The sequence below is a fragment of the Salmo salar genome, chromosome 20 (genome assembly GCF_965601325.2).
Source record: "Salmo salar chromosome 20, fSalSal1, whole genome shotgun sequence".
NCBI lineage: Eukaryota > Metazoa > Chordata > Actinopteri > Salmoniformes > Salmonidae > Salmo > Salmo salar.
The window spans coordinates 23,811,337-23,823,962 of NC_138310.1; the positions used below are offsets into that span (position 1 = coordinate 23,811,337).

The window sequence follows — 12,626 nt, forward strand, 5'->3', positions numbered from 1 at the left end:
TTTGTGAGCCAGTGATATGGGAGTTGGAGCCATGTTAATTTCGACATTATAAAGAAAACTTTTATAAACACTGGCAACACTGCCATGTTGATCTTATTGAGCCTTGCTGTTGGAAAACCACATTAGTGTCCGACATTCGGCTGTCACAGATGCACATCCCCCTACTTCAACTCCTTGACTTTCATCTACAGTTGGTTGCTTTCGCCTTACCACTCAAACACGCCCCTTGTCCACCCACACCAGACATGTATGTATACATTTATTTTGCAATAGCATGTATATGTAAATGTATTTTGCAACGCTCGTGCACGCGACTCGAGCGGTATGGTCAGCGCTTGCGTTGTGTGAGTGAGCGATGCAAAATAAATTGACACATACATGTTATTCGATCATTGCTCACGCGCGTCAACAAGTGTCTGTGTAGCCAAGTGATAAAATAGAACTTGGTAATATTTTTGACGCTTAACGTGCTGAAAGTCTCGCCTCTCCCATCTCCTCATTTGTTTTTAGGAGCATAGACCCATGTGGGTGATTAAAAGATGAACTGAAGTCCACACTCCAGTCGGTAGTGTTAATGCACCTTAAAGTTGGTTGCCAACCGCCATATGAAGTCCAAAGAAGAAGAAGAAGCCTGAATGAGGAGAGATTACTAGAAAACAAACTGTTACCTTTTGATTTTTCCTTTATTTAACTAGGCAAGTCAGTTAAAAACTCATTTTTATTTACAATGACGGCCTTCCGCGGCCAACCCCTAACCCGGAAAATGCTGGGCCAATTGTGCACCACCCTATGGGACTCCCAATCACGGCCGGTTGTGATACAGTCTGGAATCAAACCAGGTCTGTAGTGACAGCTCTAGCACTGAGATGCAGTGCCTTAGACCGCTGCACCACTCAGGAGCCCTGGATTAATTGTCGGACTATAACAACCCAATGTTTATATCCCAGGACAAATTAGCTAGCAACAGCAAGCTAACTAGCTAAATTGCCATAAATGTTTAATGCTTTTCGACCTATCCCCAAATGAATATAGTTGGTTCAGAGTTCGTTTTGATATTTCAACCTGCGTATCCTGTTCGCGTCTGGTGTGGGAGGACAAAATCAACATGCGCGCGAGAGGTCTGGTCAGCATGTAATGAAGCCGACTATAGATGAAAATCGGTGGGTGACGTCGGAGAGGTGCATCTGCAACAGCAAAAAGTTGGACACTAGTTGTTTTCCAACAGCAAGGCTTAATTAATAGGATCAACATGGCAGTGATGCAATTGTTTATAAAAAAAAATCTTTATTATGTCGAAATGAACATGGCTCCAACTCCCATATCACTGACTCATAAACTGAAATCATACGTGTGTACATTTTACAATTGTACAATGTCATACTCTTTTTTTCTTGGTAAATAAATACACGCCACAGCTCGCTTCACCTCTTCCTCTCTGCTGAAACTCTCTCACTGGAGCCTGCAGAGGCCAATGAGTGAGCAAAACAGCGCCCCTCTGTCTTACTAAATGGAGCCCATGTATCTGATGTTGTATGGTCAGAAATAGTATGACATGCCATACTCTATTGGTCCAGACAGAATCAGATACATGGTCTACACATACGGAAACTGTTTCGCTCGCTCGGATGCTTTATCTTAGATAGATGCGTCTTTCTGTCAGCCGTGTCTCGGTCAAATAAATGATCAACATTTCAATATTTGATTTGGACGGGCAAGGAGGTATAGTAGGGCGGGCCAGGCCCCATAAGCCCCACCCATAATGCCGGCCTTGCTCTGTAGCTTTAGAATGAAGGCAAAGTTGGTTACTGTTTCAGTCCCGCCTCAGAATGGAACTTCAGTGTGATTCTTGAATGGGAAGCAATGTTCAAGTGAAATTTCGGAACTAGGAGCTTTTGATAACTCCGATAGGACGTGATCGCGGCATATGCGCAAGGAAAACTAGCCTGGGGACGAGGTTAGCATGGGTCAAACAAAAACACCCTAATGATAGGTTGACAAATAGTGCCTTCCACAATGCCGCCTTTACAAAAAAAAGATTGCAGTCAGAGTGCAGTATAACTGCAGTATGCTGCAAATACTGCGTCCAAAATATATATATATATTTTTTACTGCAGTAATTTTGCAATGTAACTGCACTTAGAGTGCAGTATAACTGTAGTACACTGCAGTTATTCTGCAATTACTGCATCCAAAATACAACAGTCAACTGCAGTTACTGCACTTTTACTGCAGTTTCAAAACTGCAATCTTTTTTTGTAAGGCAGGTGATGGCTGTATGGTGCAGTTGGTGAGAAGCAACTGCAGTGACTTGAAGGAGACTAAATCAAAAACTGCATGACCTTTGATCAGATGAGTCTGAAGTCGGACAATTTTTATAACCATAATGGTTATGCAACCTACCTTTTTGGTTACCGACTTGACAAAAGTGATCCGCTCGAACACGCCCTCTGATTCCGACCATCGTGAACATGCACAGAAACAGCACAAATCTGACGTTGAGGAAGTGAGCTGGCAGCTGCTAGCGAGGGTTGGTTGCATTCCGCAAGGTGATTGTAAGTGGGAAGATGGCGGAAGTGGATGCTGAGTTCAAATCAAGCAGCACGTCAAGCTATTTTGGTGAAGACGAATACTCTGAATAGACTACAGTAGTATCAAAAACTGGAACAAAAAGGGAATGGTCTAAAATTGGAGTGGAGGATACGTGTGTGAATGATAATGAATCACTTCTTGTTGGGATGCGTTTGTTGAGTAAGGATGCATATATGTGGAAAACCCATTTGACGTGTCAGAAATGGGGAAGTATGCGCTTGGAAAGGTGGAGTCTGTCAGAGTGACCAGGAGAAGTCTTATTTTGATAAATTGTATTTCTGAAGAGCAGAGGGAGATTGCAGTGGGCCTCAAAAGAATCCGGACAACATAAGTTTTGTGTTTTAAACTTTGGGGTAGAGCACCTGTCAAAGAAGTCATCTCAGGGGTGACGACGAATGTTCAGGTTGAACACCTGAAGAGAATTGCTGGTGTGGTTAGTGCCCGGCGTCTGACCTGCTGGGTGAATGGGGAAAAAGAAGAAAGTCGGTCCTATTGTTTTTTTTGATAAAGAGCAAATACATACACATGTGAAGCTTGGTTCTGTAAGATACGCCATAAAAGCTTTCATCCCCAAACCACTGCAGTGTAAGGATTGCAAAGGATTTGACCATGTTTCAATTGTGTGCAGACGAACAGCGTATACTAAGGAATGGTGTATAGAAGGATGACGAGGTATTGCAATTGTGGTGGGGATCAGGATCCTGAGTTCCTGGAGTGCCCTGTAAGGGTGAAGGAGATTGAGGTGGCAAGAGTTAGAATGGTCAATAGAATCTCCTATGCAGAGGCGATTTAAAAGCATTGAGAAAACACGTGTTGCTAGTGAAGATACTGTATAGTAGTGGATACACCACAGCCTGTAGTAAATGTTTTCTGCCAGACAAAAAATACCGTGTATGTTAAAAAGGTGGATTTTGTTGCATTCATTGCCACCGTTATAAACTGTACAGCGCAAATCTCAAAGAAGTCTAAGAAACTGGACATTATTGTGGCTGCGGCAGAAAAGGTTTTGGGACTTAAGGATTTTACATCTGAAGACTTGCAAGGGGTACTGGCGCCAAAAGACCCACCCTCCACGGTTTCCCTTGAGCCTGTGTAGGGATCAGATCTGTTTTATTTTTTTTACAGAAAAGTTGTTTGATTTAGTTTTATCTTATTTCTTTTTAAAAATATTTTTTGTTGTATTTGGTAGATTGTTCAGTTTTTGGGGGGAATCCTGTTTCCATCCCACATAAGATGCAGATTAAATTGTGTGATTGCCAATATACCGAAGAAGAAGAATAACAAGAAGAAGCTGCTAGCAAGCGAACTTCAAGGACAAAGATGCGAAATGTTTTGCTCTCAAGAAAATGGCGCCATTGAAAGGAGTGATTACTGGGGTAGTGGTAAATGGAAAAGTTGACCAACTGAAGGGGAAGATTCCCGGTGTTTGTGATGCTCCTCGTTTGGTGCGACGCAGACAGGGTGGCGTGACTGGTGGAACAAGAATTGTCAAATCAAATCAAAGTTTATTTGTCACGTGCGCCGAATACAACAGGTGTAGACCTTACAGTGAAATGCTTACTTACAAGCTCTTACCAATAGTGCAAAAAAGGTGTTAGGGGAACAATAGGTAAATAAAGAAATAAAACAACAGTAAAAAGACAGGCTATATACAGTAGCGAGGCTATAAAAGTAGCGAGGCTACATACAGTCACCGGTTAGTCAGGCTGATTGAGGTAGTATGTACATGTACATATGGTTAAAGTGACTACGCATATATGATGAACAGAGAGTAGCAGTAGCGTAAAAGACGAGTTGGCAGGTGGTAGGTGGCGGGACACAATGCAGATAGCCCTGTTAGCCAATGTGCGGGAGCACTGGTTGGTCGGCCCAATTGAGGTAGTATGTACATGAATGTATAGTTAAAGTGACTATGCATATATGATAAACAGAGAGTAGCAGCAGCGAAAAAGAGGGTTTGGGGGGGGGGGGGGTTGGGGGGGCACGCAATGCAAATAGTCCGGGTAGCCATTTGATTACCTGTTCAGGAGTCTTATGGCTTGGGGGTAAAAACTGTTGAGAAGCCTTTTTGTCCTAGACTTGGCACTCCGGTACCGCTTGCCATGCGGTAGTAGAGAGAACAGTCTATGACTGGGGTGGCTGGGGTCTTTGACAATTTTTAGGGGCTTCCTCTGACACCGCCTGGTGTAGAGGTCCTGGATGGCGGGCAGCTTAGCCCCAGTGATGTACTGGGCCATACGCACTACCCTCTGTAGTGCCTTGCGGTCAGAGGCTGAGCAATTGCCATACCAGCTGTCTGTTCTCTTTTAGTTTTGACGTTGAGTTTTGCCTGACAAAGTGGTGTTAGGATATATAAATTATCCCATACAAGCATTTGTGCTGAATGCATTACATTGTTACAGGTGTCAAGCTTCTGGGCATGTGGCAGCAGTATGTAGGAGGGAGATTACTAGGTGTGAGAGGTGTGGAGAAGGGCATGAGACAAAGGAATGTGTAGCATAGGGGAAGTAGTGGTATGTGTCAATTGCAGGGGTGCCCATGGGCCTGGGGTTCAGAAATGTCCGGTGTGAGAGAGGCAGGTTGAGGTTTCCAGGGTTAGAGTAGAGCAGAAGTTGTCATATGCCGAGGCAGTGAAGAAAGTAGAGGAAGATGGGTCAAGCGGGAGGGATCCTGAGAGAAGTGTTGTGAGTAGTAGATCTGTACCAGTACAGAGGGATAGGCCAACAAGTGATATATGCTTCAGTAAGATTGTATTTTTAGCAATTTATGCAATGGTTATCAACTGTACTGCAGGGATGGAACATAAGTCACAGAAAATTGAGGTTTTGGTGGCAGCTGCAGAGGGGTATTTTGGTGTATGAGACTTGAAGTCCGAAGAGTTACAAGGTGTGTTGAGTGGTGGTGTCTCGTCCTTTCAGGCAGTTGGCCTGAGGTAGGACTAGGTAGATTGAAATAGTGGAGTAGGGTGGTGGGTTTTTAGTGAGTGTAGGGTATTTGTAAATTGTATGTTTTATTTTCAAGCAAAGTATGAGGGAGTTATACTCCAGTCTAGTAGGTGGCGGTAATGCAACATCTATCGGATGCCAACCGCCGTTAAACCTCATTGAAGAAGAAGAAGAAGAAGCAGCAGCAGCAGCAGCAGCATCAGAAGAAGAAGCTAACTTCAAAACAATACGTTGTGGAGCACACAGGCAGTAGGTATTGGTTAGATGGTTGCTTGCTGATCATCTGGGTGAAATGATATCATAGAATATTCTAGTGAAACAGCTCAGTTTGATATAACCTTGGTCACTTAATATTTGTTATTCTGTCTGCTAGCTTAGCTAACGTTAGCGTTTCACTGTCATTGTCTGTCTTTTGCTGTACAGAAATGGTTCCATCAAATCTTGGGGAAGAAATGTCTACTGAAGTAGCGTTACCACCTGAGTGGGAGGACGATGAACGGATGAATTTCCTGTTCTCTGACTTTAAAGAAAACCGGGATGTCAGCACAACAGATTGGGACAGTAAAATGGATTTCTGGACATCACTCATTCTTAAGATCTGCAGGAGTCGCGGAACCGTCTGTGTTAATTTGCAGGAGCTGAACCAGGTTTTTCAGAGAAAAGGAATTATGCCTTTGGGTTTGGCTACTGTCATTCAGTGCATGGCCAGGTATAATATCAATGAAATTCAATCTGCTAAAGTGTGAGCAAAATGTTGCCTACCTAAAAGTGCCATAGTCCCACTTTCCTTACCTGACTGTACTTGTTTGTATTTCTGGCAGGTGTGGCAAGATACAAAGGGAGTCAGAGTTTGCCGCAAATGTAGACTGTGGGTGGGTGTCTTGGGGTGTTGGCCTGTTGCTGGTGAAGCCTTTAAAATGGACCTTTTCAACTCTTCTTGGTAGCAGTGGGGTTACTTTGAAGGAGTTGTTTGTTGTTATCGAACTGGTAAAGGTGTGTATTATAATTAGTTAATTTAAAACATGTTAAGGGGCAACTAGCATTTAACACTAACCTCTTACTTATGTACTGTATGTTTCTTCTAGGAGAAGGCAGCAGAATTGCTTGGTGTCTACCGGAGCTCCCCAGTGGCCAACCACTCTCTCCTGTCCTTCCAGGAGCTCCGTACACTGTCGTCCCATGTCTGTGTTGACGAGAGTACCTTGTGTATGGCTCTGCTACAGCTGCAGAGGGAGAAGCAGGTGACAGTATCACTGCATGGAAGCGAGAAGGTGAGGATAATAGAATAATTCATTTAAGTGCGCATATTATTACATGTCCGGTAACTCATATCATTATCTATGAGCTTTCACACAGATTTTTTTGAGGATAATGTCACTGTATCAGTGTTGCATTGAGCCAATGTATATTTTTTTGGTCTGTACAGATTGTGAAGTTTTCTCAGCCAGGACAGAATCATGTGTCTCCTGTCAGTGATGTAGACCTAGGCATCTACCAGCTCCAGCGCAGTGAGAGACTGCTTGAAGAGAGGGTGGAGGCATTGGGACTAGAGGCAGAGAAGTGCGTCCCTGACACCATTAAGCGTTGTCTCATGCAGTGTGACCCATCATTTAATGTTGTCAAATATGTGATGTTACAATATTGTGTGTGATTTGTGCTGTGTTATGTCTGTAGGTACAAAGAAGAAGCTAGGGTGTTGCTGCGGGAAGGGAAGAAATCTCAGGTTGATTTACAATCCTCAGATACTGTGTTGACTTTTTGTCTTTCACCAACTCAAATGCTGTCGGGGAAACCTCAATGAATTTCTTTCCCCCAGGCTCTAAGATGTTTGAGAAGCCGAAAGAGAGTCGAGAAGAAAGCAGACCACTTATATGCCCAGCTGGAAAATGTGAAGGGAATCCTAGACAAGATAGCAAACTCACAGACCGACAAACTGGTGAATATGCGCTTGATACATTAACATTAAAAAATCTAACCAACATAGAGCAAGCTTATGTGGGTAATTTGTGGCCAATGTCCCACATACAGGAACTAAGGTCTTGTGATCTCTTTATATAAATCTTTCTGCATGCCTCTAGGTGATACAGGCGTATCAGGCTGGAGTGTCAGCCCTGCGACTCTCTTTGAAGGATGTGACAGTAGAAGGAGCTGAGAGCCTTGTGGATCAAATCCAAGAGGTCAGACTCTTCTTCACTGGGACTGCATTTAGATGCTATTATTGAACTGTTGCATGTCCACACCAGTCTAAATTTTATTTTCTCACTGTTTGATATTACAGTTGTGTGACACTCAGGATGAAGTGAACCAAATTCTGGCTGGTGGAGCACTCAACTCAAGTATGTCCTATTCCGTATTATACAGCTATTTAGTTGTAGTGTTGAAACAATTTCATAATTAAATGGCCAATGTCCAGAGAGTCTGGCAAATGATCAATGATCCTATTCCTATTTGTTTAGTGGATGCAGACACAGACGGGCTGGAGGATGAGCTAAGATTTTTATTGGAGAACTCTAGTCTGGATGAGCCTTCTACACTCCCTGAAGTACCGTCACACCCTCTTTCACCTGTCAGGGAATTTGGTTCCCTTTGTGATGATCTGCTGAGCGCTTTGCCCTCAGTCCCTCAAACCCACTTCAATATCACAGATGATGAACTGGACAAAGAGCGTAGTCGCATAACGCTTGCAGATACAGGTATGCCTGGATCTTGTTCCTTTATCTTTCAAATGCTACCACAAAAGAGGCAACTGAAGTAACCTTTGTTTACGCATCACTCCCTATAGGTCTTCAACAAAAATATCATACCTCTCCAGTGAAGAGGGCTGAGCCTGCACAGTGACAACAGTAATAAAATAAGTCAGCTGCACTAACGATCCCTGACCCTCAAAGAGAGTCTGGGCATGGTGATCAAAAATAATTGCATGATATGTCTTTTGTAACATAGGTCTGTGATCACTTTTTTTTAAAGGGGGTAGATCAGCTTTAATATTGCAGATTGTAGCCTCCATCAATGTAATTGTCAGCATCACTTCCAATCTGCCATATGTTTTTGATTTTTTTAATATATATATTTTTTTATATAGATAGATACATATACACACACCGTTCAACAGTTTGGGGTCACTTAGAAATGTCCTTGTTTTTGAAAGCAAAGAAGAAAAAAAATGTCCATTTAAAATAACCTCAAATTGATCAGATATATAGTGTAAACATTGTTAATGTTGTAAATGACTATTGTAGCTGGAAACGGCAGATTAAAAAAAATATATATATGGAATATCTAGAGGCCCATTATCAGCAACCATCACGCCTGTGTTCCAATGGCACGTTGTGTTAGCTAATCCAAGTTTATCATTTTAAAAGGCTTATTTGATAATTAGAAAACCCTTTTGCAATTATGTTAGCACAGCTGAAAAATCTGCGGTTTCCAGCTGTGGTAATCATTTACAACATTAACAATGTCTACACTGTATTTCTGATCAATTTTGTTATTTTAATGGACCATTTTTTTTTTGCTTTTCTTTCAAAAACAAGGACATTTCTAAGTGACCCCAAACTGTTGAACGGTAGTGTGTGTGTATATATATCTCTATATCTATCTTATAAAATATATATATATATATCTTATAAAAAAATATTTTCCTTTATTGCTTTCTAACCCTATCACCCCTCCCCTAATTGGAGTAAACTAGTGAACAAGAACGCTTAGGCTTCTACTTCCAGCTTATACATACTATATACATTTTATGGACACAGTCTATTTTCCAATAGTTACATTTAAAAAAAAAAATTTTTACTCATGGCCTTCCTCAACCTCACCCATCTATTTCTGATGTCCATCTGGTTTGATTTCTACTTGCCATGTCTTTCAAACTGTGCTCTTTCACAAAAGTTCTGAACCTATGTACATTTTACAGACAAAGTATGTTTTACATTAGTTATCTCCATTCAACCCCTCCCATCTATCTCTTAACACCACCATATTGGATTTCTATTTGCCATGCATTTTTCAACTGAACTGTTTCACAAAAGTTCAGAACCTTTTTTTCTCATTGTTTCTACAGATTGAAAATAAACATTTTTGCTAAAAGTATATTATTGATTGATTGACTATGACTTTTCAGATCACCCAGTAGTGCTATCTGCAGAGTTAGCTGTAGGTAAATATTGCAATTCTTCAGCCATTCCTGGACCTGTGGCCAAAAACAAGCTACATATGGACAGTACCAAAACAAATGATCTAATGATTGTCCATTCGCAGCTAAATCTGCAGAGCTGGGAAGGTTGTATTCCCCCTTATAAATACATTATATTTGTTGCAAGAATTTTGTATAATAACTTAAATTGAAAAAGGAGTTTTGCGTATCAGTTCATAAACCATGTGCCATGGAATCGGTACGTCAAAATCTCTTCCCAACTATTTTGCAATCTATATGGCACACAGGGTTGGGGTAACGGATTACAAAAAAACGGTAAGTAATCCGTTACGTTACAAGCATTGTACTCAGATTACAGATACTTTTGAAAAACTAGATTACTTCGAGGATTACTTTTAAATTCAGAAAGGATGTTTCCGAAAAAAATATCTCAATGACGTTCAAATCAGCATTGAAAAAATGCGTAAATGTATACGTTTGTTCCACCTGAGCGAGTCTGATCACAAATCAAAGACCACTATGATGACACACAACATGTGTTTATTCAATCGCGGGAAAAGAGCAAGACTAGGCTTTTGTAGGCTACAGTCCAAGCTATGTCTTCCAATAGTGCGACTGCTGTCGGCATCCAAATATTATACAATTTGAATAAACGCTTGGAGGTAAGGATGACCGCAGTGGTGTAGTCTACGGCGATACATATCACTTATTGCTATCTACGTAGCGCATTGATGTGAATCATTTTGCTGCTCTCTCATGTAGCTATTTGAGCCTTATGGATTGTGGATGACTGTTCACAAATCTGTATTTGAACCCATAATGGTTCAATTCAAGAAGTTTAAACTGCCTATTAATCATTGTTGTTGAAACCAGTGGACAGCCAGCGAAAAATGCTCTCTTGCAACAGATTCATAGTCCGGGTCCCAACCTATGGAATAAAAGTGGGGCTTTTATTGCTCAATCTAATTAATGTTGATAAAATAAATCCATAGGCCTAATGGACACATGCTCAAACTCGCACACTTTTGATAAATTTAAAGGGCCAATCTGTACTAGTATTTATACATTTTGTATATATATCCATTGATTCTTGAAGAATATAATCTATAAATGCCTCATGAGGTTAGTTCAACTGTCACACTCCATTAGAACCCAAAATATACGCTTGTTTTTCTCTGTAAACATTGTAAATGTAAACACACACTATAGCCTAATAACATGGTTAAAACAATCATTTTGATATCATGGATGGCCAGCCCTTGCATCCATAGCTCTGTCTAGTAATCTGAGAGTGGTGGCATTTCTCCAGGCCCATCCCTCAGTTTTTTACCAAAACAGGCGGGGTGACATTTTGTTATTGTTTCATCTGTGGATTTGCCCTTTAACATTTGCCCTTTAACAAGATATCAAAGTGTCACCAACAAAAAGGTAAACAAGAGGACTATAGCAAATGCAGCATATGGCATTCATTTTTCACATGTAAATAGCACTTTTCATTAGTGCTCAAAGCATGCCATTCCATGAGCCAGCATTTATTTTTCAACTCGAATCAATTAGCCCAATCAGTTCTCCATGACAACAATCATAAACAACAGAGTAGGGCTGGCTAATAAGTCCTTAGTTTTGGGGTTATGCTCAGGTAAAACAAGTTGGCTAATCTATATTTCCATATTTCAAAGTCCTATTCTTGAAGATCAAGGGGTTTAACATTTATTGGAATGACTGGAATTCTGATAGGCTTTGGTATTTAATGTAAATATATTATTATTATTATATGTTGTAGAAAGTGATGGGTTAGAAGAAGCCTACATAACCAACCCAGAAAGTAACATTTAACATCTATAATATGGCCAGATATGTAAACTTTAACATTGATTTATCCTGCAATAGATGTATTTTAATTGGTAACATACATTTTTGTCTTCTTCTAATGCCTCTTAAGGGGAAAGTAATCTAAAAGTAAATAAATGTAATCGGATTACGTTACTGAGTTTGGGGTAATCCAAAAGTCACGTTACTGATTACAATTTTGGACAGGTAATTTGTAACTAACGGATTACATTTAGAACGTAACCTATCCAACCCTGATGTCACCGCTGTCATTTTTGTTGGTCCTTAAGAAACTGGTGTACTTTTTATTTATCACAATTTTCTTTAACCAATTATGCTATTTTAATGCAGGGCCGACAGACAAGTTTCTTACTTTTCCCCCTTCCATTTTTGCGGTAATTCTGCAATTAGTTGGTTGTAATTTTGGGTGGAGCAGAACATTCCTTATGTTTTTGTTAGTTGCATGTGTGACAACTCCACCAGTCCTATTTTTGATATCATTTATGAAGATTATACATTTTTTAAATATTTTTATTTTAAAAATAATACATTTTTATCAATTGGTATATTTCAGTTTAACCACAATATTTGTTGTATTATTTGTTCTGTCTTTTCTGGTGGATTAAATTGAAATTGCAACCAACTTTCTATGGCTTGTTTTAAAAATAGCGATATTTGGGAGACGATTTCCTTTTCAAATAACGGAAAGAGAGAGGTTGTAATCTGAATAAAAGGAAAAGGGCCATTCTTGAACATAGGGTGAGCCATTCTTACAAATTTTCTAGAGAACCAGTTCGGATTTAAGTATAACTTTTGTATGACTGAAGCCTTTAGTGAGAGGTCTAATGCCTTAATACTTTCTGCCCTCCGAAATCATATTAATTATATAGATATGCCTGTTTAATTTTGTCTGGCTTGCTGTTCCAAATATAATTGTATCTTTTTTCTCATAGTTTAAAAACTGTTCGCTAGGTGTAGGCAAGACCATAAGCAAATAGGTAAACTGCGATGTGACTAAAGAGTTAATCAGGGTGATTTTTCCACAGATAGACATGGTAGCAAGATCTTTTTATGTATTTTGCTGACTTTCTATTCAAATTCATTGG

The 12,626-nt window shown here is 40.3% G+C and overlaps 1 protein-coding gene across 2 annotated transcripts; it reads left to right on the plus strand.

Annotated features, from left to right (window-relative positions):
* The first annotated feature begins 4,695 nt into the window (after nucleotides 1–4,695).
* Nucleotides 4,696–9,626, plus strand: chmp7 (charged multivesicular body protein 7). Of its 2 annotated transcripts, none has more exons than XM_045703105.2 (11): nucleotides 4,696–5,787; nucleotides 5,958–6,243; nucleotides 6,356–6,527; nucleotides 6,620–6,805; nucleotides 6,961–7,094; nucleotides 7,209–7,257; nucleotides 7,351–7,470; nucleotides 7,613–7,711; nucleotides 7,813–7,870; nucleotides 7,991–8,227; nucleotides 8,317–9,626. In XM_045703105.2, the coding sequence occupies exons 2-11, from the start codon at nucleotides 5,960–5,962 to the stop codon at nucleotides 8,370–8,372; spliced, it is 1,395 nt and encodes a 464-aa protein (XP_045559061.1). In that variant the 5' UTR covers nucleotides 4,696–5,787; nucleotides 5,958–5,959; the 3' UTR covers nucleotides 8,373–9,626. The 2 variants fall into 2 exon arrangements, with proteins under 2 accessions (XP_045559061.1, XP_014015640.1); XM_014160165.3 differs by having other exon boundaries at nucleotides 4,704–5,783.
* The last annotated feature ends 3,000 nt before the right edge of the window (nucleotides 9,627–12,626 follow it).

Bases quoted from the DNA above. Each gene is read 5' to 3' on its own strand.
- chmp7 (XM_045703105.2), top strand. From the start codon at position 5,960: ATGGTTCCATCAAATCTTGGGGAAGAAATGTCTACTGAAGTAGCGTTA. The intron at 7,258-7,350 runs GTTGATTTACAA...TCTTTCCCCCAG, and splicing joins GGGAAGGGAAGAAATCTCAG to GCTCTAAGATGTTTGAGAAG. The intron at 7,871-7,990 runs GTATGTCCTATT...CTATTTGTTTAG, and splicing joins TGGTGGAGCACTCAACTCAA to TGGATGCAGACACAGACGGG.